This window comes from Hemiscyllium ocellatum, chromosome 21 (assembly GCF_020745735.1).
Source record: "Hemiscyllium ocellatum isolate sHemOce1 chromosome 21, sHemOce1.pat.X.cur, whole genome shotgun sequence".
In the NCBI taxonomy this organism is placed as follows: domain Eukaryota; kingdom Metazoa; phylum Chordata; class Chondrichthyes; order Orectolobiformes; family Hemiscylliidae; genus Hemiscyllium; species Hemiscyllium ocellatum.
The window spans coordinates 54,487,778-54,513,416 of record NC_083421.1 but is presented as its reverse complement, the minus strand read 5'-3'; the positions used below and the strand labels follow the sequence as shown (position 1 = coordinate 54,513,416).

The 25,639-nt window shown below is 39.6% G+C and overlaps 1 protein-coding gene across 6 annotated transcripts in view; it reads left to right on the top strand.

The window, feature by feature from the left end:
* LOC132825709 (formin-binding protein 1) overlaps positions 1-25,639 on the top strand; it is a 222,760-nt gene that overhangs the window by 115,325 nt on the left and 81,796 nt on the right. For all 6 annotated transcript variants that reach the window (XM_060841110.1, XM_060841113.1, XM_060841114.1 and 3 more), the window contains 2 exons: positions 16,439-16,567; positions 22,129-22,275. In XM_060841110.1, coding sequence (XP_060697093.1) covers positions 16,439-16,567; positions 22,129-22,275 — 276 coding nt within the window. The remainder of the gene's footprint in view (positions 1-16,438; positions 16,568-22,128; positions 22,276-25,639) is intronic.

The window sequence follows — 25,639 nt, the reverse complement described above, 5'->3', positions numbered from 1 at the left end:
TTTGCCTAACTTGGAAAAAGGAGATTTAAATGTGGATTTAAAAAGAAACCATGCATGATATGTTTGAAGTAAAAAATTAAGAGATTGGAAAGAAATTGGAGTTAATATCGAACATATAAAAATAACATGATAAATCTAGAACTAATAGTATAAATAGAAAACAATTGTAATAATTAATTTCTTTAGTTTAGATTACTTAGGGTGTGGAAACAGGCCCTTCGGCCCAACAAGTCCACACCGACCCTCCAAAGAGCAACCCATCCAGACCCATTCTCCTACATTTACCCCTTCACCTAACACTACAGGCAATTTAGCACAGCCAATTCACCTAACCTACACATTTTTTTTTCCGACTGTGGGAGGAAACCAGAGCACCCGGAGGAAACCCACACAGACTCTGGGAGAATGTGCAAACTCCACACAGACAGTTGCCTGAGGTAGAAACTGAACCCAGGTCTCTGGCACTGTGAGGCAGCAGTGCTAACCACTGTGCCACCATGCCGCCCCAATTTAAGTTAAGAAGGAATCCGGAGCAACTTTTTCACATAGAGGGTGGTGCATGAATGAGTTACCAGTGGAAGTGGTGGAGGCTGGTACAGTGACAACATTTAAAAGGCATCTGGATGAGTACATGAGTAGGAAAGGTTTAGAAGTTTATGGGACAAATGCAGAAAAATGGGACTAGATTAATTTAGGGTATCTGGTTGGCATGGATGAATTGGAAGGAAGGGTCTGTTTCTGTCTTGTATGACTCTATTTGATCAGCATGGGCGCAGGATAAAACATCAACAAAAAATTAAATCTATACCAAACGTAGGATTTGTTGGAGTATTGTGTCCATTCTTTTGAAATGAACTCATGGCTGTCAAGAATATATAGAAGTGATTTCTTAACATAAGTAAACTAGAAAAAAGCTGTGTTTTTGAGACATTAAATGTAATCAAATCAATGTATCAACTGCACTATTACATGAAGAGTTGAATGAGTCTTGAAAGGGTTAACAGAATGCATGGAATGTGGAGCAACATTACAAAACACTGAGGATAGTGTTCGATAAATGCACGTCTAGTATGTGTCATCCATGCTATGTCTCAAATAATGCTTTTGTTTTGTTCTAACCCAATGTGACTATACCACAAAAATGTAGAATTGATTTAAATTTGGAGAGAATGTCTGAATCTGCACAAAAAATGTTTAATCGTTTTAGATACATACTTTCTTTTAAGAGGTTTTATTTACACAGAATTTTAGTAATGGTAGACATTTTAACTTAAAATGTTATATGTGATTTATTATAATATAATTTATGAAAAGAAATTAAATCTAAAACCTGGGTAATGACAAGACCTGACGAAGAGCTGGTGCTTTGCGGAAATCATTATATTTCTGATTCATGCCAAACACCTCTTGAACAATAACAGAAATCTGCCAGGTTATTCAAAATTTTGAAGTTTTTAGTACTAATGTTATTCGATCAGCAAATTACAAGTAAGTTATTACTAAATGTCTAAATGTTAATATTGGGCACTTTAAAAATGTGATGGAACAGTATTTAAAATAAATTGTCATTTCTAGCAATTAACTCTGGAAAAAAATAAAATAGTACCTGTTAGGCTGATAACACTTGTTTTATGATTAGGAGAAGATGGTAGTATAGTGGTAATGTCACTGGACTAGTAATTCAGTGGCCCAGATCAATGATCTAGGGACAGGAGTTTAAAGCCCACCATGGCAGCCTGTGTATTCAATTCAATTAATAAAATCTGGAACTGCCATTGATTGTTGTAAAAACCCATCTGGTTCTCTGATCTACTCCAGAGAAGTACAACAGTATAGTACTAACTCCAGATCCACAGATCTGACTCCATTGCCTCCTAACTGCCTTCTGAAATGGCCCAGCAAATCAATCAAGGGCAATTAAGGATAGGTAACAGTGACATCCACATCCCTTTAAAGCAGAAAATGAGTACAGGCACACAATCCTTTAACCAAATCCCTCAAGACTAGCTGGTTTTCAGAATTCAGAATTTTTGGGATTTTGGAATAAGTGACAGTTTAATGGTGATTCTTTTAAAATCTTACCAAATAGCAAATGCACCTGTGAGTACTGCAAGCTCTGAGACAAAATTGATGCCTGCTAGTGCTGGGCCACACCGCCACGTCACATCTGAGTGATCTGGCTCAAGTGGGTGTAGAGTTTGCACGCCAAGCAACCTTACTACAGAGAAAGAAAACTTCACAAGGCACACTTCAGATTTTGGAGTTTTTCAGATTTTAGATAAAGGATTGTGTACTTGTATCTTGGAGCCAGTGCTGCATAACATATTTTTTGAAAAATTCAATAATTTGTACAACAATAGATTTAAATTTGTTTGCCACCAATAGGTTTTTCCTACAAGTTGGCTTTTACTGATTGGACCATTGAATTTTCTTGATAATTAATGAACTTAGAAAGTTGTGACTTGATCAAAGAAAATCAGCATAGTTTTACAACATAGAAATCATGCTTGACAAATTTGGTAGAGTATTTTTTAGGATGTAACTGGTAGAGTAGATAAAGGGGAACGAGTAGATGCTGTAGACTTGGATTTCTAAAAGGCACTCACTACAGTGCCATGCAAAAGGTTAGTGTGCACAATAAGATATCATGGAGTTGTTGATAATATATTAGCATAAAGAATTGGTTAACAGACACAAAGTGGAGAGTATGGATAAGTGGGTTATTTTAAGGTGGCATGATGTGGCTAGTGTGCATGCTTTGGGTAGGACACCAAGGGGCTATGAACAGATTATGTGAGTAGGTAACAAGTTGGCACATAATGTTTGGAATTATGCGCTCACTAACTATGATAGTGAAGATAGAAAAAAAAGATTCTTTTTAGAGACATGAAATTTTCAAATATTGATATTGTTTCCATGAATAACTAAGATAGAAAGTGAGAATGCAGGCACAGCGAAGCATTGGTTCATTGAATGACATGTTGGCCCATAATGCAAGGCATTGAGAGTAATATGAATGAAGAAGTCTTGCAATTACTTTATTAGACTTTGAAATGACCATCACTATGTGACTTCAGTTTCTCCATTAGTTTACCATGGGGAACCTTATCAAATGCCTTACTAAAGCCGATGTATATGACATCTATAGCCCTTCTATCAACTTGATCATTTCCTCAAAGAGTTCTGTTAAGTTGGTAAGGCATGATCTCCCTACACAAAACCATGTTGCCCATCACTGATGAGCCCATTCTGTTCCAAATATAAATTCATCCTATCTCTCAGTACCTTCTCCAGCAACGTTTCCACCACTGACATCAGGCTCACTGGTCTGTAGTTACCTGGAATATCCTCAGTATCCTCCTTAAACAGGGGAACAGCATTAGCAACCCTCTAGTCCTCTGGCACTTCACTTGTGTTTAAGGATGTTACAAAGATATCTGTCAGGGCCCCAGCTATTTCCTCTGACACCTTGCTCAGCAACCTGGGATAAATCCTATTCTGTCCTGGGGATTTGTCCACCTCAATATCCTTTTGCCTACCCAACACACCCTCCTTCCTTATATCAATGTGATCCAGCTTAAACAAACTTCTATCTCTAATCTCAACATTCATCATGTCCCTCTCTTCATTGAACACTGATGCAAAGTAATCATCGAAAATCTCATCCATTTTCTCAGGTTCAATACACAACCTTTCTTTCCTATCCTTTAGTGGACCAACCCTTTGTCTATTTACCCTCTTGCTTCTTATATATGAATAAAAGGCCTTGGGATTCTCCTTAATTCTGCTCGATAAAGTTATTTCATGACCCCCTTTAGCCCGCTTGATTCCTTACCTAAGATTGGCCAACTCTCCCGATATTCCTCCAAGGCCTGTTCTGTTTTTAGCTGCCTGGATCTTATGTACGCTTCCCTTTTCCTCTTGGCTAGTCGCACAATTTCTCCTGTCATCCACTGTTCACGAATCTTGCCTTTCCTATCCCTTGTTTTCAAAGGGATATGTCTATCCTGCACTACCTTCAACCTATCTTTGAAAGCCTCCCACATATCAAATGTGGACTTCCCTTCAAATAGCTGCTCCCAATCCACAATTCCCAGCTCCTGCTGGATTTTGATATAATTGGCCTTGGCCCAGTTTAGTACTCTTCTCTTAGGACCACTCTCATCCTTATCTACATGTATTCTAAAACTTTCAGAATTGTGATCACTATTCCCAAAAAAATCCCCCACTGCAACTTCTACCACCTGTACTTGCTCATTCCCCAACACCAGGTCCAATATGGCCCCTTCTCCAGTTGGACTATTGACATACTGCTCTAGAATACTTTCCTGGATGCTCTTGACAAATTCTGTCCCATCCAGACCTCTGGCACGAAGTGTATCCCAGTCAATGTTGGGAGAATTTAAATCTCACATCACCATCACCCTATGGCCTTTACATCTTTCCATAATCTGTTTACCTATATGTTCTTCTACCTCACGTTCACTTTTAGGAGGCCTGTAGTACAGTCCCAATAATGTAACTGTACCCTTTTTATATCTCGGCTCTACCCATAATGCCTCACTGCTCATGCCCTCCTTTAGCACAGCCGTGATATCGTCCCTCCCTGTCCTGTCTGAAGCATCTATATCTTGGAACATTTAGTTGGGCCAATGTGTTTGGCTCATATCCTTCCAAATGTTTACTATTCATGTACTTATCCAAATGTCTTTTATACATTGTAAACTGATGACTGTGGCATCGAGAGCCCATGGTTTTAGGGAGGATGCAAAATGTTGAGCAGGCCTGTCATCACCTGTAGCTGCAGCTGCCCTGAGCCTTCAGGGCTTTCTGACTGTCCCATTCGGAATGTTTTCAGAGAAACAAAACCCTTTCTGTTTTTGGCATTAGTGCTGCGCATGCTACAGTGTCTCTGCCCCTGTGCATTATCTCTCCTGGGCTGTCTGCATAGTTGACTTTCATCACCTCGGCAATTACTGAGTAGGCCAGCCACCATTCGCATCCACACAATCTGATTTCAGTTGTTTTCCTGTTATGGAGCTGGATGATCAAATAATTACATATGGAAATAATTTCTCAACAATGCTGCACACAGCTTTCTCTGAGTGAAGTCTTTCAGCATTGCCTGCTCAATGTGAGCCACGAATATTGCCCAGGCCATGGTGACAAAGCAGGTGACAAAAAATTGATGATGAGAAGTTACTGGATAAACTGTTTTTTGAAGTTGACAAGATACCAGGGCTGACATGGGCCAAGCACAGGCAGGTGGGACCAGTTAGCTTTGGGATTATAGTCTGGATTGACTGATTGGACTGAAAGGTCTTTTTCCATGCCTTCATGGAGACCGTGACAGGGTAAAGACTGCTCAGTTAGAACCAAGATGCAAAGAAGATTGCTCACTTAAAGGATCAATGAATCTTTAAAATTCTCTACTCAAGTGTTGTGGGTTCTCGTTTGTTGAATCTATTTTACGCTGAGATGGATAGATCTTTGGTGTCTTAGAAACTTAAAGCATACGAGAAGCAGGAGGAAAAGTAGAATTGAAGCCAACAATCGTCTCTTGAATGGTGAGGCAGGCATGATGGGTCACACAGTCTACTCCTGCTTTCAGTTCATATGTTCTTAAGCCAGAGCTGTTCTTTGCTATGTTAAAATAACCTTTTGTGAGGTCCAATTTTATTTTTGAGTAAACAAACTGTTTTTAAAACAGCTAAATTAGCTGTTTGTTTTCGGAATTTAAATGAATCCCATTGAGATCATTGTTGTCTTTGATTGTGGCATTGCTGCTGCCTGACTACATTCAGTAGGGGAAGAGTGGAGCCTGGTAGCCTTGAATGAGGCATCAGGTTTTATTTTATTGGCGAAACAAAGGACTTGTTTCTGCCTCATCCTATGGCTACAGCAGAGTTTAACTGATTAGGACCAGCTCAAGAACTGTTGCTTCTTACAAGAAGGCACAGTGTAAGTCACATCAGAAATGAGTAAAACATATATTCAGCTAAAAATTTTGGTGTTAACAAAGAAAATATAACAGCTGCAAGTTGGTGGACTATTAGAACACTGAATACCTTGCAATTATTTACAGTGGATGGCGTCACATCTAATTATTAATTATTGATGAGTGAAATGGTAGAAATACCATAAAGACTCAGGTTAGAGTTAAGATTAAGACAACTTTTCATCATAGGGTAGGTGCCGACTAGTGTGTGAATTATATTTTTGCATGCTTGAAATTATTTTATGCCAGAGTGGATGGAAAGTGTGAGATCCAATCAACACTGTTTTGAACCAGCTCCTCCTGCTTTCCCTGCTATCTGCTATTCTGCCTAAATGCTTCACTCACTACTTCCCTGTCAACCACTCAGATTTCTGTTTAGTTTACTTGCTAATTCTCTGTTCAACATCAATTCCTTATCTGACTCTCTCATTCTCACCTGCTCTTGTAGTTGTCCTCCTAAGCCCACATTTATATCAAAGATTTAGCAAAGTAAAGTGACAGCATTGGACAGGAAATCGGCAAGAGAGAATCTGATTGCAGGAAACCTGGTGAGTAGAAAGTGTTCGGGGTTCTTGGTCAGAATTCAGATATTGACTTATACATGAGATATATGAAACATTTAAGTTCACCCTTTACATAGGATTGATTATTAATTGAGTATATAATGGTAACTTTCATAGGACCAATTTAAAAAGAAGCATAAACTAAGACGGAGAGTAGTTCCACTTAAAAGCCTCAAATAAAATAAAAGTGCTGCGAATGTTGGAAATCTGTAAAGTGCCTAAGTGGAAAATAGGTGGTGTTTCTCCAGTTTGTGTTGAGCTTCACCAGAGCATTGTAGCAGACCAAAGACGGGAATGTTAGCATGGGAGCTAGGTGGTTTAGTCAAGTATCAAACAACTTTAGGTTCAGGTCATTCTTATGGACAGGGACGATGTGTTCTCCAAAGCAGTCACTCAGTCATCATTTAGTCAATTTGAACTGTTATGTTTCTCTCTCCACCTATGTTACTAGACCTTCTGAGTTTCTTCAGTTTCTATTTTTATTTCTGTCTATAAGCCAGATGTATGCCATTACATGTTTTGTAATGGTAGACGTAAATAGTATTCGTATAGATTCTAACTTGGTTACAGGCAATTCCTTATGAAGAAAATGTGAATAGTTTCCAATTTGTGTTGGTGTAAAATCTCTGATTGAAAGTCTGAATAAAAAAAGCTTGTTCCATCTAAAAGGTCTCACTCTCTTACAATTTTCTATATTGTAAGACCAACTCATTTTAATAAGATTTTTACTTTATCCTTATCTGCTGTCATATCCTAACAGAAAGGACACATACATCCAGACCTATCCATTTGCTGTCAGTGCGCAACCTAAAGATCACTCTACTTTCATGTTTCTTTTTTTTTTCTTTCTTCATCGATTGGTGTTACCTAACCTTGGTCAGAAGAGACTTCTCTGTGCCATACATCATGCCAGTTTTCAGCAGAATCAGATGGACTCTGGCATCAGAGTATGAGCACCAGCAGATGTTTGTTTACATTCAACAGCACTTAAGAAATATTAAGCACCTGCTTGCATTTTATTCTGTTCAACATCTATCTTTAAACAGATGACATTTCACCTTCTGAAATCCTACGAATACTACAAATTTCTTTGGATTGAAGAAGAAACAACTCATCTTTCTTGCCTCTGAATTTTACTGAATAATGTTATCATTCAAAAGTGCTTTGGTGGCACAGATCAAATATTAGCAATTTTGAGTATATCACAGTTGGATTCCCAAATCCTGCAGAACTGCATCTTCACCAGGGTCTTCCCTCCTTTGATTCTATAATGGTACAGTATCAGAATGGTAAATTTGAGTATAATAATGCCAACAGTTCACTTTTTAAGGGGGTGTGTTAAACAGAAATGAATAAACAAACAAATAATACTGCCAAGGAGATGACATTAATGTTTTCCATGACAGTCTCAAGTTGAATGAGATCAAAGAATATCCTATTTATATATTAGACACCGCACATCTGCTCTGAGCTGTTACAGCTGAAGGTTAAAAAGGGAAATATGCATTTGTCATCTTTGCACCACTATTACCAAAATGTGCCTTTTTATTTCAAGAGGCAGGGCAGGTTGAGAAAGTGGTTTAAAAGATTATAGAACTCTGTATTCTCCAATTGGATCTACAGAGAATGAAAGCAAGGAGTTTATGATGAAACTTTATAAAATAGCAAGCATATAATGTGGCGAAGGGCACTGGGAAACCAGAGGATTAGGAAGCTTACAAAGACCAACAGAGGGCAACAAAAAAAGAAACCAGGAGGTAGAAGATTAAATATGAGGGTGAGTAGCCAGTAATATAAAGGCTGTAAGAGTTTATTTAGATATATAAAGGGCAAAAGAGAACATTGGGCTGCTGGAAGATGATGCTGGAGAGATAGTAGTGGGGAACAAGGAAATGGCTGAGGAACTAAATAATTACTTTGCATCAGTCTTCCCAGCAAAAGACACAAGTAATATCCCAAAAATTCAAGAGATTGAGGGGGCAGAGCTGAGTATGGTGGCCATCACCAAGGAGAAGGTGTTAGAAAAACTGAATGGCCTGAAGATGGATAAATCACTTGGACCAGATGTTCTACACACCAGAGTTCCAAAGGAGATAGCTGGAGGCGTCAGTGGTGATACGCCAGGAATTGCTAGAAACACAGAGAATCCCAGAAGACTGAAAAATCATTAATGTGACACCCCTATTTAAAAAAGGAGTAAGGCCAAAGATGGAAAATTACAGACCAATTAGCCTACCTTGACCATTGGTAAGATCCTTGAATCTATTGTGAAGGATGAGATTTCTGAATACTTGGAAGTATATGGTGAAATAGGGCAAAGTCAGCATGGTTTCATTGAGGGGAAATCATGCCTGACAAATCTGCTAGAATTCTTTGAGGAATAACAAGCAGGTTGGATTAAGGAGAGCGAATGTACGTTATCTACCCGGACTTCAAGAAGTCCTTTAACAAGGTGCCACACCAGGAAGCTACTGAGTAAGATAATGGTCCACTGTGTCAGAGACAAGTTGCTAGTATGGATGGAAGCTTGGCTGTCTGGCAGAAAGCACAGAGTGGAGATAAAAGTGTCCTTCTCAGGATGGCAGCCGGTGACAAGTGGTGTTCTGCAAGGCTCAGTGTTGGGACCACAACTTTTCACTTTATACATTAACAGTCTAGATGAAGGAACTGAGGGCATTCTAGCTAAGTTTGCAGACAATACAAAAATAGGTAGAGGGACAGGGAGCATTGAGGAGGTGGAAAGGCTGCAGAAGGAATTAGATGGAGTACAACATGGGAGCGCACTTTGGTAGGAAGAATAGAGGCATGGGCTATTTTCTAAATGGGGAGAAAATTCAGAATTCTGAAGTACAAAGAGACTTGGGAGTTGTGTTCCAGGATTCTCTCGAGGTAGACTTGCATGTTGAGTCAGCAGTAAGGAAGGCAAATGCAATGAAAGCATTTATTTTGAGAGGATTTGAATATAAAGGCAGGGCTGTACTTCTGAGGCTCTGTAAGGCTCTGGTCAGGCCACATATGGAATGCTATGCGCAGTTTTAGGCCCATATTACGGGAAGGATGTACTGGCCCTAGAGTGTGTTCAGAGGAGGTTCATGAGAACAGTCCCAGGAATGAAAAGCTTAACATCTGAGGAACATTTGAGGACTCTGTATTTATACTTGATGGAGTTTTGAAGGATGAGGGGGTCATCTAATTAAAACATACAGGATACAAAATGGCCTGAACAGAGTAGATGTTGGGAAGATGTTTCCATTGGTAGGAAAGAAGAGGACCCAAGGGCATAGTCTTTGAGTAAAGGAAAGACCTTTTATAATGGAGATAAGGAGAAATTTCTTCAGCCAGAGAGTGGTGAATCTATGGAATTCATTCCCCCAGAAGGCTTGGAGGCCAGGTCATTGAGTATATTTAAGACTGAGAAAGAGTTCTTGAGGATCAAGGCTTACAGGGAGAAAGCTGGAGAATCAGTTGAGAAACATATCAGCCATGATTGAGTGGCGGAGCAGACTTGATGGGCTGAATGGCCTAATTTATGCTCCTACGTCTTATGGTCTAAAACACAGATTCAACATTAATTGGACTATTGTGTCCAATTCTGGATACTATATGATGAGGGCGTAAAGTCTCTCTTTGCAAAGCAGAATGTCTCCAGTGATGAAGGCATTCACTTATGTTGAGAGAATAGAGAAGTTGTGGCTGTTGTCCTTAGAGAAGAGAAATTTGAGCGACTTGGTAGATATGGTCAGAATGGTAGACATTGAGAGACATTTTTCATTGACAGAGCATTGAGAACCAGAAGACACTGACTTAAGACAATTGGTACAAGATGAATGGAATTAAAATGTTGCAAGTTTAGCATAAGGATTTTTTTTAATGCAAGTGGTTCGGGGTTCGGGTGTGTAATCTTTAAAATGTCGTGAACATAGTCAAGAAAATTAATGGAATTTTGGCATTTATATACATAGAACTAGAGTACAAGAATGCAGAAGTTATGCTGCAGTTATACAAAAACCTGGTTAGACCCCACTTGGAATATTGAGAGCAGATCTGGACCCTACACCTTAGGAACGATTAATTGGCCTTGGAGTGAGGGCAGCATAGGTTTACAAGAATGATACCTGGACTTCAGCAGTTAAGTTATGAGGAGTGATTATACAAGTTAGGCCTATTTGCTGTAGAATTTAGACGGTTAAGGGGTGATCTGATCGAAGTCTTCAAGATATTAACAGGAAAAGACAGGATAGATAGATAAAGATAAACTATTTCTACTAGTGTGGGCACAGCCTGAGAATTAGGCTAGACCATGTAATAAAAATGTTAGGAAGCACTTTTACACACACCAGTTGGTAGGTGTTTAGAACTATATTGGCAGTGGATGCTGGATCAATTGTTAATTTTAAATCTGAGACAAATGTTGAAGCAAAGATGTTTTAAGGATATCAGCCAAAGCAGGTATATGGAATTCAGCCATGATCTCATTGAATAGAGAAACAGGTTTGAGGGACTGAATGGCCAAATTTTGGAGTAAACTAAAATAATAATTGCAAATTCTGTTATGGCTTCAAAGGGGAATTTGATAATCTGAAGAGAAAAATTATTGAACAAAGAACATTATCGCAAAGGAACAGGCCCTTCAGCCCTCCAAGCCTGCGCTATCTCATTTTGCTCCTCCATGTTAAAACTGTCTTCACTTACAGGATTTCTATCCCTCTATTCCCTTCCTATTAATGTACTTGTCCAGATGCTTCTTGAATGCTGCTATTGTATCTGCTTCCACCACCATCTCTAACAACGTGTTCCAAGCACTCAGCAGTCTTTGTGTGAAAAACTTGCCTTGTACATCTCTTCTAAACTTGCCCCCTCACACCTCGAACTTGTGTCCTCAAGTAATTGACCCCTCTACCTTGGAAACAAGCTGCATACTTTCCACTCTATCCATGTCACTCACATCTTATAAACTTCAATTAGGTCGCCCCTCAACCTCCTGCACTCCAGTGAAAACAAACGCAGTCTATCCAATCTTTTTTCACAACTAAAATCCATCATACCAAGTAACATCCGGTAAACCTTTTCTGTACCCTCTCCAAAACAATCACATTCTTCTGGTAATGTGATGACTGGAACTGTACACAATATTTCAAATGTGGAATAACTAAAGTTCTATAAAGCTACAGCATAGCTTGCTTTTCCTTATAATTAATGCCCCTTCCAATGAAGGCAAGCATTACCACAAGCCTTTTTTTACTACCTTATCTACCTGCCCTGCAACCTTCAGTGATCTGTGGACCTGCACACCCAGATCCCTCTTCATATCAATTCTTCTAAGGATTCTGCCATTCATTGTATAATTTCCACCTGTACTTGACCTTCTAAAATGCATCACCTCACATTTGTCTGAATTAAATTCCATCTGCCACTTTTGTGCTCATTCCTCCAGCTGTACTATATCCTGCTGTATAGTCTGAAAATCTTTCTCATTAACCACAACTCCACCAATCTTTGTATTGTCTGCGAACTTACTAATTGGACCAGCTAGATTTTCTTCCAAATCACTTACGTAGATCACAAACAGCAGAAATCCCAACACTGGTCCCTGTGGAACACTCCTAGTCATGGCCCTGCATTCCAGAAAAATTCCTTCCATCGCTACCCTCCGTCTCCTATGGCTAAGCCAGTTCTGTATCCATTTTTCCAGCTCACCCCTGATACTATGTGACCTCACCCTCTATACCAGTCTGCCATGAGAGACTTTGTCAAAGACTTTACTGAAGTCCACGTAGACAACATCAACCACTTTTCTCTCATCAATCATCTTCGTCATCTCCTCAAAAAATCAATAGTTAGTGAGGCATGACCTTCCCTGCACAAAACCAGGCTGTCTATCACTAATCAGTCCATTTGCTTTTAAATGCTTATCGATCTTGACCCGGAGAATCTCATCCCTAATAACTTCCCTACACCGATGTGAGACACTGGTCTGTAATTTCCAGAATTACCCCTGCTACCTTTCTTAAACAATGGGACAATATTGCCTATTCTCCAGTCCTCTGGCACCTCATTCTTTCTTCAGTTAAAACTTGAGCTAGCCAAACTGATGAAGATCACTCCATGGATCTTGTATCCACCCTCAGTGTCCTCTATTGCCACAGCTAATCAGACTACAAATTGGAGGAACAACACCTCCTTTCTGGGCAGCCTACAACCTAGAGGACTCAACACTGAGTTCTCCAATTTCAAATAATCTTGCCAGCTATCCTCCGACTCACTTTTCAGCCCTGCCTCATCCCTTCCATCCCTCCAACCAACCCTTCTTTCCAGCTATGAACCAGATTCATTCTTCCCATCAACCAACCAGGTCATACCCACCACCTATATTCACCTATCACAACCTCACCAGTCTTCCCCCTCTCCCAACCAATAATTCTTTCCTTCCATTCCACACCCCCCAACTTTATCTGCAATTCTCCCTGCCCCCACCCCCATTCTTGAAGGGTTATACCCAAAACATTGACTCGTCCATCTCCTGATGCTGCCTGACTTGCTGTGTTCTTTCAGCCTCTTGCTTTTCTACTTTGGATCCAGCATCTGCAGTTTATTTTTTGCCTTTCAGATGGTGCACGTGCTTTGGGGAATTGCAGTGAATTGCTTACTGTAGAACTCCCAACCACTGACTTGTTACAGTAGTTATGAAGCTGGATTAATTAAATGTCTGCTCAATGATAAGTCCAGGGTGTTGACAGTGAGAGATTAAGCAATATTAAATACTTTTGAGTGTCAAAAGCAGGTGGTTATTTCTATCTGGTTGGAGTTGGTCATTGACCAGTACATGTGTGGCGTCAGTGTTACTTAGCTATTATCAGTCCAAACCTGAATGATCAGGTTTTGTACCATTCATTCATGGACCGTCTTAGTACTTGAGTTAGAAATGGTATTGAAAATTATACAATTGACCTTATCACAGAGGTTATTGAAGAGCTGAATGTAATTTAATTCATTCAGGGAATTTGGACTTTGTTTGCTGAACTAGCAATTATTACCTATCCCCTCAATTATCTTTAAGCAGATGATGAGCTGCTTCCTTGAACTGCATTTGATATATGTATACCTATAAGGCTGTTAAAGGAGGAAGTTCCAGACTTTGGTTCCAGCGGCAGTGAAAGAATGGTGACATGCTTTCAAGTCAGGGTGGTGAGTGACTTAGAGGGAAAATTGCACCTGAGGGTGTTCCCTGCTGCCATAGATGAATGCAACTGGGGCTTGTATATTGTTGAGGACAAGATCGTTTTTCTTCCCCAGTTTGACTTCTCTTAGCACATGTCGCAGGGCCAGTATGACAGTTTTCCCTTCAGGGCTCAGTCAGTGTCAGTAATACTAAGCCACTATTTATAATTGACATTGGAATCCTCAACCCCAAGTTCGTTCTATGCCCTTGCTATTCTATTCTGGGTTGCTTTACAATATTGAGAGGTAATTAATCAGCTGAAGCAAGGCATTACGTGTTAAGCACCCAGACGTTTCATTGCCCATATTGGATGTGGAGTCAGAAATAGACTGAATAAGGAAGGTGGATTTTCTTCCTAAAGAACCCAAATGACCCAATTTGTTTTCTTGGAAATCCAATAGATTTGTACTCATAATTAAGAGACTTTTATTCCAGATTCATTGAACTGATTGAATTGAATTTCTCAGCTGCAATGGTCAGACTTAACCTAATGTCATTTGAGATCATTAGTCCTGATTTCAGCAGTGCTAGTCCAGTAATATTACCACAAAGCTGTCATGTCCAATGAAATTACTTTTCTATTGAAGATGTATTTTAAGGTCGTTTGAATTCCTTGGACTTTATTTCTGTGTTTGCTGTGGCTTGGTAGGAAAGTATTAAATGCTAGAGGTTTGTAACTAACAAATTAGTTTTCTCTACAAGTCATTAATATTTATTATAGTTTTACTGTGCTATTGAGTGTGTGTGTGTGTATAAAAATATATATAGTAGTCTTTATATGTTAATGGAAGTTGAGCACCATCGGCATTGAAATTTATGATCCATCTCTAGTTGATGATGAGAGGTTTTTATTACCAGTGCCCACAGCCATTTAACTTTTCACATGTGTTGTTTAGGTCCTCAACCTTTGATAGTGTCTTTTGTTTACATGAACAGCAGGAGCCACCTTATGTAAATAACCAGCTATCTTCTGTGAACTTAGACTCTGAGTGATGCCATATTATTGGACTGATTGGGTATCGCAACCAAGACTAATCCTTATTTTGCATGTTTTATAGACGTGCATTCTTCCAGCAGGATTCAAAGTTTTAGTAAGAAAGGGCAAACTGTAACGGTGCAAGCTTCCCGTGCTGTTTTGTTCTTTTGTTCTTGTTTTTATCAAATAGTGATCAGACTGGTAAATTACAGCTGTCATTTATAATCTAGTTTACAATATTGAGATCCCACTGCCGGCCTCACTTTGATCAGCTTGCCAACCAGAAGACAAGGGGCCGAAGTATTAGTTTTTATCATTGGCATCATATGCTAAATGTATCAGAGGAATACATTGAATGAAAATGGCCTTTTATCTGCACTACTCAGAAATAAACAAGCCAAAAAGATTGGAAACCTGCATTTCTGCTAAAGTACAGTATAGATACCCATTTGCAACACAACCTGTGCCCCCTGTGGTAGGTGTTAAGAAAATAACTACAATTGTAATAAAGTGACAACATTACCTTTGTCTGATGTTTAAATTCTAGCATAATAACTTGAGCTAATTTTAGTTAATGTGCTGTTTTCAGAATATATTGGTTTTCTAAAATAGCTGACAGACATTACCAGAAAAACCTATCACTGTAAAATGTTACCTTATCCACATATTTATTCGTAAAATGCTTATTAAAATTTGGGGAGTGCAAATTTCAAATGCAATTATGGATGGCTAGCACTGCTGCCTCACAGCGCCAGAGACCTGGGTTCAATTCCCACCTCAGGCGACTGACTGTGTGGAGTTTGCACATTTTCCCCGTGTCTGCGTGGGTTTCCTCCAGGTGCTCCGGTTTCCTCCCACAGTCCAAAAAAAATGTACAGGTTACGTAAATTGGCCATGCTAAATTGCCCGTAGTGTTAGATGAAGGGGTAAATGTAGGGGAATGGGTCTGGGTGGGTTGCACTTCGCTGGGTTGATGTGGACTTGTTGGGCCGAAGGGCCTGTTTCCACACTGTACGTAATCTAATCTGTGCATGCACCCACGATGTCATGCTGTTTTCTATTTTCTGCCCATATAAGCTTTTCATTCAGTAGTTTCAACTCAATGATTGGTTTCAAGGCAAACTGACTTGACAGATAATCTGCCAGAAACACAGATGCTCAGCAAATAAGAAACTGAAAAACATTGCCTTTGCACAAACAAGAAAAACATTATTCACAAATAACCACTGATATGATTGGGATTCCCTGCTTTTTCTTCCTTTTTCTTTTCTCAGTGTTGCAACAAAGGTTAGGAACCTGTTATTACCTTGCACAAATAGCAAACACTTTACCACCTTTAAAACTGAAGGCATTCAAAAGAACTCCATGGAGACATAATCAAAAATGTATGGAGTCAAAGGAGGAGCTATTTATGTGTACATGTAGCATTGGCCATGAACACAGCTGAAATTCGTTGATTTATTTACAGTCCCATATTTGATTTCAGGTTTGCCATCACTCTTGCATTTCTAAATGTTTCTCTTTCTTACACCCTACATTTGCTGGCTTATACAAGATGTATTTGATAATTATTCACTGAAAAATAAAATCATCATTTTTTATAAAATTGAATAAATGGCTAGCATCAATTGCAAGTAAAGCGTCATTAATCAATCCATTGATTTGTGAATGTTTCTGAACAGGCTCGGCAGCAGGCCCATAACCGACATCACGTGGCATCGGAGAGTAAGACTGAATATTCCAATGTTTTGCAGAACTTTAATAAGGAACAACATGAACATTATTATACAAACATACCAAACATATTCCAGGTAAGTTAGAACCTGGTTACTTTAAATTATTATAAAGGTGCAATTCTTGTAAATGTCAAAGGTCATTGTAATTCTTTTTATTCATTCACAGGATGTGGGCATGCATTTGTTCCCCATCCCTAATTGTCCTTGTGCAGGTAGGGAACTTCACTTTGGACCACCTTCAGTCTATGTGGTTTAAATATACCTGTAGTGCAGTTGAAAAGGAATCTTCAGGAGTTTGACCTAACAAAAGTGAATAATGGTAATTTAAGTAGAAATATAGAAAATAGGAGCAGGAGTTGACCATTTGGTCCTTTTGAAGCTGCTCCAACATTCGTTATGATCATGGCTGATCATCCAGTTCATTAGCCTTTCCCTCATATTCTTTGATCCCTTTAGCTCGAAGTGCTATAATCAACCTCTATCAAAATAGTACAATATTTTGGCCTAGATCACTTTCTGTGGTAGAAAATTCCACAGGCTCACCATTCTAGGTGAAGATATTGATCTTCATCTCAGTCCTAAATGATCTACCCAGTATCCTTCGATTGTAACTGTTAGTTCCAAGTCAAGATTAGATGTGGCTGGGAAGGGAACTTGCAGATGTCACTGCTACCCTTGTCATTCAAGCTAATAAGAAGCCATGGGTTTAGGAGCTGCTGTTGAAGGAGGCTTGGTAAAATGCTCCGTTTCATCTTGGAGATGGTATTTGGTGACTGAGAGTGAATGTTTGAGGTTGTCACTGGGGTGCCAGTTAAGTGGATTGCTTTGTCCATGAATGGTGTGAAACTTCTCTTGTATTATTGGAGCTGCTCTCAATCTATCACTCTCCTGACTTGTGCTTTTAGATGATAGATAGGAATTAGCAGGTCAGTTACCTACCGTAAATCTCTTGGCCTCTGATGTGCACATGTTGCCGCAGTATTGATATAGCTGGTCCAGTTCAGTCTGGTCAATGTCAAACTCTAGGTTTTTGATAGTGGATAATTCAAGAATGATAATGCCATTGAATGTCCGTAAAAGATGTTTAAATTCTCTCTTGTTCAAGATAGTCATTGACCGGACCGTGTGCACTTTGAATGGTAGTTGCCACTTATCAAGTCAAGCTGAATGTTGTCCAGATTTTCCTTCAAACTAGCATGGACCACCGAATTGAACACTTGCCAGTAAATGACTGAAAATCTGCATATGTAATTTTAGATCTCATCTGTGTCGTATCACAGCATGGATGTGTTATATCTAAGCCATTACAGAGTAATGTCATTGAATAACTACATATTCGTAAGGCCTGGGTTTCTGTCTGAGAGTTGGGGCTCAGTGTTGAATAAAATTGGTAGAATTCCTATCGTTGCAAATCCAGCCTTAACTATTCCTGCCTGAAGCTCAGGTTTACATTCCAGGGAATGGGTATATTAGAAATTATTGCAGACATGTCCAAACTGCCCATGCCCCCTCAATTCTGCCTTATAACCCTGCACCCATCGAATAGCCCTACACAGTTTTCATACCCATCTATGACCCTGTACCCACCCTAAGGTCCTTTGTAGTTCAAAAGCCAACTTAGTACTAATTCATGCCTTCTACCCACAGCCTTTGCCCTTGCACCTACTATGCCAACTCACCTAGTACCCTTCATGGGCAAAACTCTAGATCCATTCCAAAATGAGATGATAATCTGCTAAAAGAATAAAGCTCAAAGAATCTGAGCTGGAGTTGTTGACTCCTAATCGTAAAAAACCTTTGGTACATTAACATTCCTCTAAATTACGTAGAGTCCAACTGATGAAGACCAGAGTGCCAAATGCCAGTCAAGGAGACATGCCCTTTGGCCCACACTGGTCCATGCTGTCCCAAACATCCATTTACGCTAACTCAATTTCCCTGCACTTGGCCCATATCCTTCTAACTCTTTCCTATCCATTAATTGGTCCAAATGTCTTTTAAATGTTGTTAATGTACCCACCTCAACCACTTCCGCTGGCAGCTCATTCCATACGCGTGCCACCCTCTATGTAAAAATGTTGCCCCTCTGGTTCCCTTTTATTCTTTCCCCTCTCACCTTAAACTGATGCCCTCTTGTGCTCAATTCCCCAACCCTGGGAAAAAGACAGTGCATTCACCCTATCCATGCCTCTCATAATATTATACACTTCTTTAAAATCCCCCCCTCAGTCTCCTATACTCTAAAGAAAAAGGCCGTATCTTGTCCAACCTCTCCCGAGAACTCAGAACCTTGAGTCCTGGCAACATCCCTGTAAATTTCTTCTGCACCTTTTCTAATTTAATAGCAAGATGACCAGAACTGAACACAACACTCCAAGTGCATCCTCACCAACGTCCTGTACAACTGTGACATAACTTCCCAACTTCTATACTCAATCCCATGTCTTAAAACAAACATTTCATTCAATTGCATAATTCCTTATTACTACATCATGGAATTTTTAAACCTGCTTCAAAGAACCAATAATCATTTGTAACTGTCAATCTAACATTGAAATGGCAAGCATATTGCAGTTGTAATGGTTACTTGCAAAACTGAGCTGCACTAATCGATAATGAAAATCATCAGACAGCATTTTTTTGTTTTATCACTCCAGTAATGCTGAATGTAGGTATGCTCGCTGAGCTGGAAGGTTCATTTTCAGACGTTTCATCACCATACGAAGTAACGTCTTCAGGGAGCCCCTGGACGAAGCACTACTGATGATTCCTGATTTCTATTTATATGTTTGGGTTTCTTTGGTTTGGTGGTGCCATTTCCTGTTCTTTTTCTCAGGGGTTGGTAAATGGTGTTCAAGTCAATGTGTTTGTTGATAGTGTGCCGGTTGGAATGCCATGCTTTGAGGAATTCTCAGACGTGTCTCTGTTTGGCTTGTCCTAGGATGGATGTGTTGTCCCAGTCGAAGTGGTTTTCTTCCTTATCTGTATGTAAGGATACTAGTGAGAGAGCGTCATGTCGTTTTGTGACTAGTTGATGTTCATGTATCCTGTGGCTAGTTTTCTGCCTGTTTGTCCAATATAGTGTTTGTTATAATTCTTACACTATTTCAAGTCTTTCAAGTTTATTAGCTGCTGTTTTAGTGTTGTGGTGGGTTTGTGGGCTACCATGATACCAAGGGGGGTCTCACTAGTATCCTTGCATACAGATAAGGAAGGACACCACTTCGACTGGGACAACGCATCCATCCTAGGATAAGCCAAACAGAAACGCACACTAATTCCTAGAAGCATGGCATTTCAACAAACACATTGACTTGGACCCCATTTACCATACCCTGAGAAAAAGAACTGGAAATGACATCACCACAGGAAATGACATCACCAACCCAAAGAAACCCAAACCTATAAATAGAAAGCAGGAATCATAAGCAGTGCTTCATCCAGAGGCTCACTGAAGTATGGTGACAAAACATCTGAAAATGAACCTTCCAGCTCAGCGAGCAAACCTACATCCAGAACCTCGACCTGTGCTACAAATCTTCTCAAAACTCGCGAACTGTAGTAATGATTCTGATTTTTAAAGGTCAGGAATTTTAACTTGGCTCTTTTGACAGATTGGAAAAAATGAGGACTGCAGATCCTGGAGTATCAGAATCGAGAATGTGGTGCTGGAAAAGCACAGCAGGTCAGGCAGCATTCAAGGAACAGGAGAATTGACGTTTCTGGCATAAACCCTTCATTCTGATGAAGGGCTTATGCCTGAAATGTCAATTTTCCTGCTCTTCAGATGCTGTCTGATCTGCTGTGCTTTTCCAGCACCACACTCTTGACCCTCTTTTTGACAGATCGCCTTACAGTTGCTTTTGACAATCTTGATACTTGACTTTGATAGTTTTATTGATCGTTCCAAAGACCTTGAAAGTAAAATGGTTTGGGCAATTTTTGTCAACCATTATTCCAGCTTTTAACAAATCCAAATTGCTCTCCCAGAGGTGTCCCAGGATCTTATGCAAACTCCACTTTTCTCCCTTTTCTTCATAACCCTTGGTTCTCTTACGGAGTAAAAATCCATGTCCGCTTTAATTATATTAAATGATCCAGTCTCAAAGGCCTTCTGTGGGCAAACATTCCACAGATTTACTTCTGTTTGAGAGAGAAAATGCTCCTCGCCTCCACTTAAATATGCAATATATGCAAGCCTTATTTTGAAATAATGTTCTATGGTCCTAGACACTTCCACAAGAAGCAGCAACTTTTCTGCATGTACTGTGTCAATTCCCCAAAAAATCTTGCATGTTTCACAAAGATTGTCCCTCATTTTTTTCTAAATTTCAAAAAATATAGGCCCACCTATTTAACTTCTCATAAGATAGTCCCCCTATACATCACAGCTGAATGAACTGCCTCTGGGCTGCTTCCAATGTATCTTTCCTTCGATAAGGGACCCAAAACTGTTCAGTACTCCACCTATGGCCTTGTAAAGTTTTAGCAAAGCATCCCTACTTTTAAACTCCACACACTTTGAAAAAAGGCCAACATTACATTTGCCTCCCCTATTACTTGCTGAACTTTATGCTAGCTTTTTGTGATTTATGGAAAATGACTCTAAAATTTCCCTGTTATAACTTTATGCAGTCTTTCTCCATTTAAATAAGATTCAGCTCCTCTATTTCTCCTGTCAAATGCATAACCTCACATTTTCCTAAATTATTCTATCTGTCAAGTTTTTTATTCGCAATTACTTAACCTGTCTATATCCCTCTGTAAGCCCTGTGTGTCATCCTTACCACTTATTTGTTACCTGTTCTGTGTCATGCAAAAACTTGGCTCTAGTACATTTGCTTTCCTCATCCAAATTGATATATATTGTTAACAGGTCTGCTCAGCACACTCCAGGTTTTACACTCTTACACTACTGAAATCCAGGTTGAAAGGAGGCAGCTGCTGACATAAATGGCTGGCTACCTTCATGAAATGTGCTTGTGCAAAATTTGAGCTGCATAATTCCTGACACCACGTAAGTGGAAAGAGCCGTGGTTAGGGCAACACTTTTGATTTACAGGCTGGGCTGCCAGATTTACCAAGGCACTCTATCGTGATGAAAATCCAAGTCAAAACATTTACTTTTTTCATCCCACTGGGCTAGCAAATCTGGGATTGGACTCTGTGTTAGGATAGTAACAGAAGATTTGTCATTATAGTGGCTTTAGCAGTTAGATCATTGCATCACAGCTACCGGATGCTTTCCTTTTTTAAAAAAAATTAATCAAATTTAGATGCTTGATTAATGAATGTTGTCAAGAGAAAACTGATGATAACTATAATTACAGCAACTGGATACATTGAATAATTGATGTCATGACCTATAGCACCTGTATATTTTCACAAATTTACAGGAATGCTGGTTTTCCTTCTGGGCTTTTAAATTATTGAATCAGATTACAGTTAGATCAGATTTCTAATGAGGATTTTGATATAATGCAAGATACAATACCTGCTTATCACAGAACAGAATTAGATAACCAAGCGATGACCATGCATACAAATACTCTGGCTCTTCCTGGGGACATTCCTCAGAGGTTTAGTTTACCATGCTTTAAATATCAAAAATTCAACAATAAAATTGTTACTTTCAGAGAATTCAAGATCTGGATGAAAGAAGAATAGTTAAAATTGGTGAATCAATGAAGACCTTTTCTGAGGTTGACAGGCAAGTCATACCCATCATTGGAAAGTGTCTCGATGGAATCACAAAAGCAGCTGAATCTATTGATGAAAAACATGTAAGTCTATGTACAATATTGTGGAGGTACCAGTGTTGGACTGGGATGGACAAATTTTTAACTATGTATAATGGTTACATAAGTCTCACATGCTGAGTTTATTTCCTTTTGTGCTTTCGGATTGTAGATTATATTTTGGGCAATTTAATAAAAGTGATGAGCTTTATCAAGAAACCTAATAATCATGAAGATCTGAACAAAATATCTGATTTGGTGTCAAGGTCAGATAAAAAGATAAGCATTCAAAAGATGAAAAACAGTATTTTGTTTAAAAAGCCTGCATCAAACTCAAGATTTGGATAATTGTAAACTGAGTCGGTTTTGTTGTGTCAGGTTATGAAATTAACTCAGCTCCTCAAACATCGTACTGCTTTGTGTCATAATCCAATTTCACATTTAATCTACAGTTCAGAATGGTGCATTCTAGCTAGTTGGTATTAATAAATGTACCTGATGGACTAATTTGTTCTTTTATCTCAAGTAATTTCCCACATGGAGTTAAAATTATGATCTATATTGCAATCAATTACATTAATTTGCTACTACAGCATTCCTATTCCTTGAACACTGGTTCCAAAGTACTTGCACCATTCCAAAACATGACTCTTGATGTTTCTCCTGTTTCTGAGTCCATTATCCTTCCCATCCCGTAACCATGACAACTTCTGTCAAGTACCTTTACAGTATGCATGGCTCCTATAGAATTGAATAGTGTAACGTAAAAGGAGGTCAAATCGCTCATTTGAGTCTGCAGCAATTCCTTTATGGAAAAGTCCAGTCAGTCTTGTTCAGTGTCTAACCACCACCACCACCACACTTTGCGCCGGCCCACTCCCAAATAACCATCAGCACTACTACCTGTGCTTTTTTTTTAAAAAAAAGTATTTGTCCAATTTTCCTTTCACAACTAATGTGAATCTGCACTCACCACAATATCAGGATTCCAATCCAAGTCACAAAGTGTAAAAGATTTTTTTTACTACTATCACGTCTGCTTTTTTGCCAATCAACATATGAAGTCAAATTTGGGCTATTTGAAACATTTAATAAAATATTGTCCACGACACTATCCACAGCTGTTTGCACCTAATCATATGCAGCCTTAACTTACAGGGTCCACATTCATTTGTAAGGAATTGATCTTGGTGATCTCAAGTTTTCTTGGACCCCAGCTAGTTGGGTATTCTTAGTGTTCTTTCCTTGCAGCATTCTTCTCCTCAACCTTGCAGCCAGCTCCTTTTTCCTTCCACTTATGTCACCATCAATCTGACCCTATGTGGCTGCGTTCACCACTCAAATCCCTTGGAGCTCCTCCTCCCCAAACTACTTGAACAGGCAATTCCCCCCAGTGATCATTACCAACATGAACGATCCTCTCAAAGTTCCCATTATCCCACTTCATCTTGCCAAGCAGCATGTCCTCCTTTTCTTACCTTTTTTAAGGTGCTCATCTAGCTTCTCCTTGAATATATATCTGCTGTTTGTCTCATCTGCTCCTTGTAGTGAGTTCCATATCCTTACCATTTGTGGTAATGGAGTTCTGCTGAGCCATTCAGTGAGATCATGGTGCATCTTATTCCTGCACTATCTTTCTTTTTCTTTGTTTATCTTTGTAAACATTTTTCAACTTCAGTTTTGAACATAGTCCTGACAGCCCCCACAGCAGAAAATGTCAAAAAATTCACCACTCTCTGGATGAAGAAATGTTTCCTCATTTTAATCCAAAATGGCTTGCCCCTTTATTCTGAGGCAGTGTACCTAGTTCTGGACTGTGACCAACAAGCCTCCACACTGGCCCGAGGAAACATCCTTCCTGCAACGATCCTATCAATCCCTGTAAGAATTTTGTCTCTATTTGAATGAAATCACCTTGTATTCTTTTAAACGAGGATGTTCTGAATTTTTTATTAGATTTATTGGTGATTATCTTATATTTATCTTATGTTAGTATCCCTCACAAATGGAAATATCTCATATCATCAGTCCCAAGCAATCTCATATTCTTATTGCAGAGAATATTCTTTTTTTTAGGCTGTGAATTTCATTGTGAATGTAATTTCCCAAGCAAAATGATCTTTTTAGTTTTGAACTTGAAATACACATAGGCAGTCAGTTAGCTCAGTTGGTTGGATGAGTTGTTTAGGTGATGCAGCATGGATTCACTTCCCAATGGGGTTATCATGAGGACTCTCTTTCTCAACTCTCCCATTGCCGAAGACAAGAACATACATAAGAACTAAGAGCAAGAGTAAGCTTCTGGCCTTCAAGCCCGCTTCACCAGTCAATAAGATCATGGCTGATTTATTTTTGGCCTCAGTTCCGTTTACCCTCACCCTCACCATAACCTTAATTCCTTTACTGTTTAAAGTTTTATCTATCTTACCTTTAAAAGCATTTCCATGAGGGAACTTCACCTACTTCACTGGGCAGGGAATTCCATTGATTAACAGTCCTTTGGGTGAAGAAGTTCCTTCTCAATTCAGTTCTAAATCTGCTCCCCCTAATTTTGAGGCTGTGCTCTTTTGTCCTAGTTTCACCTGCCAGTGGGAAATCCTTCCTACTTCTATCTTATCTATTCCCTTCATAATTTTATATTTCTACAAGATCTCCCCCCTCATTCTTCTAAATTCCAATGAATATAATCCCAGTCTACTCAGTCTGTCCTCAACCCCCTCAACTCCAGAATCAACCAAGGGAACCTCCTCTGCACCCCATCTAGTGCCAGTACATCCTTTCTCAAGTAAGGAGACCAAAGCTGCACGCAGTCCATGCATAAGGATGCCCAATTCCCTCTGCACATCTGCGTGCTGCAATTTCTTACCATTCAAATAATAGCCCTTTTTTACTGTTATTCCTACCAAAATGGATGACTTCACATTTATTAACATTGTAGTCCATCTGCCAGACCTTTGCCCACTTGCATAATCTATGCCCCTCTGCGAAGTTTCACAGTCCTCTGCAATTTGCTCTAGTACTCTCTTCCACAGCTCCACCAGCACCAACCCCACCTTTTCCTCCGCTACATTGATGACTGTATCGGCGCTGCCTCATGCTCCCACGAGGAGGTTGAACAGTTCATCCACGGTGGCACAGTGGTTAGCACTGCTGCCTCACAGCGCCAGAGACTTGGGTTCAGTTCCCGCCTCAGGCGATTGACTGTGTGGAGTTTGCACGTTCTCCCCGTGTCTGCGTGGGTTTCCTCCGGGTGCTCCGGTTTCCTCCCACAGTCCAAAGATGTGCGGGTCAGGTGAATTGGCCATGCTAAATTGCCCGTAGTGTTAGGTAAGGGGTAAATGTAGGGGTATGGGTGGGTTGCGCTTCAGCGGGTCGGTGTGGACTTGTTGGGCCGAAGGGCCTGTTTCCA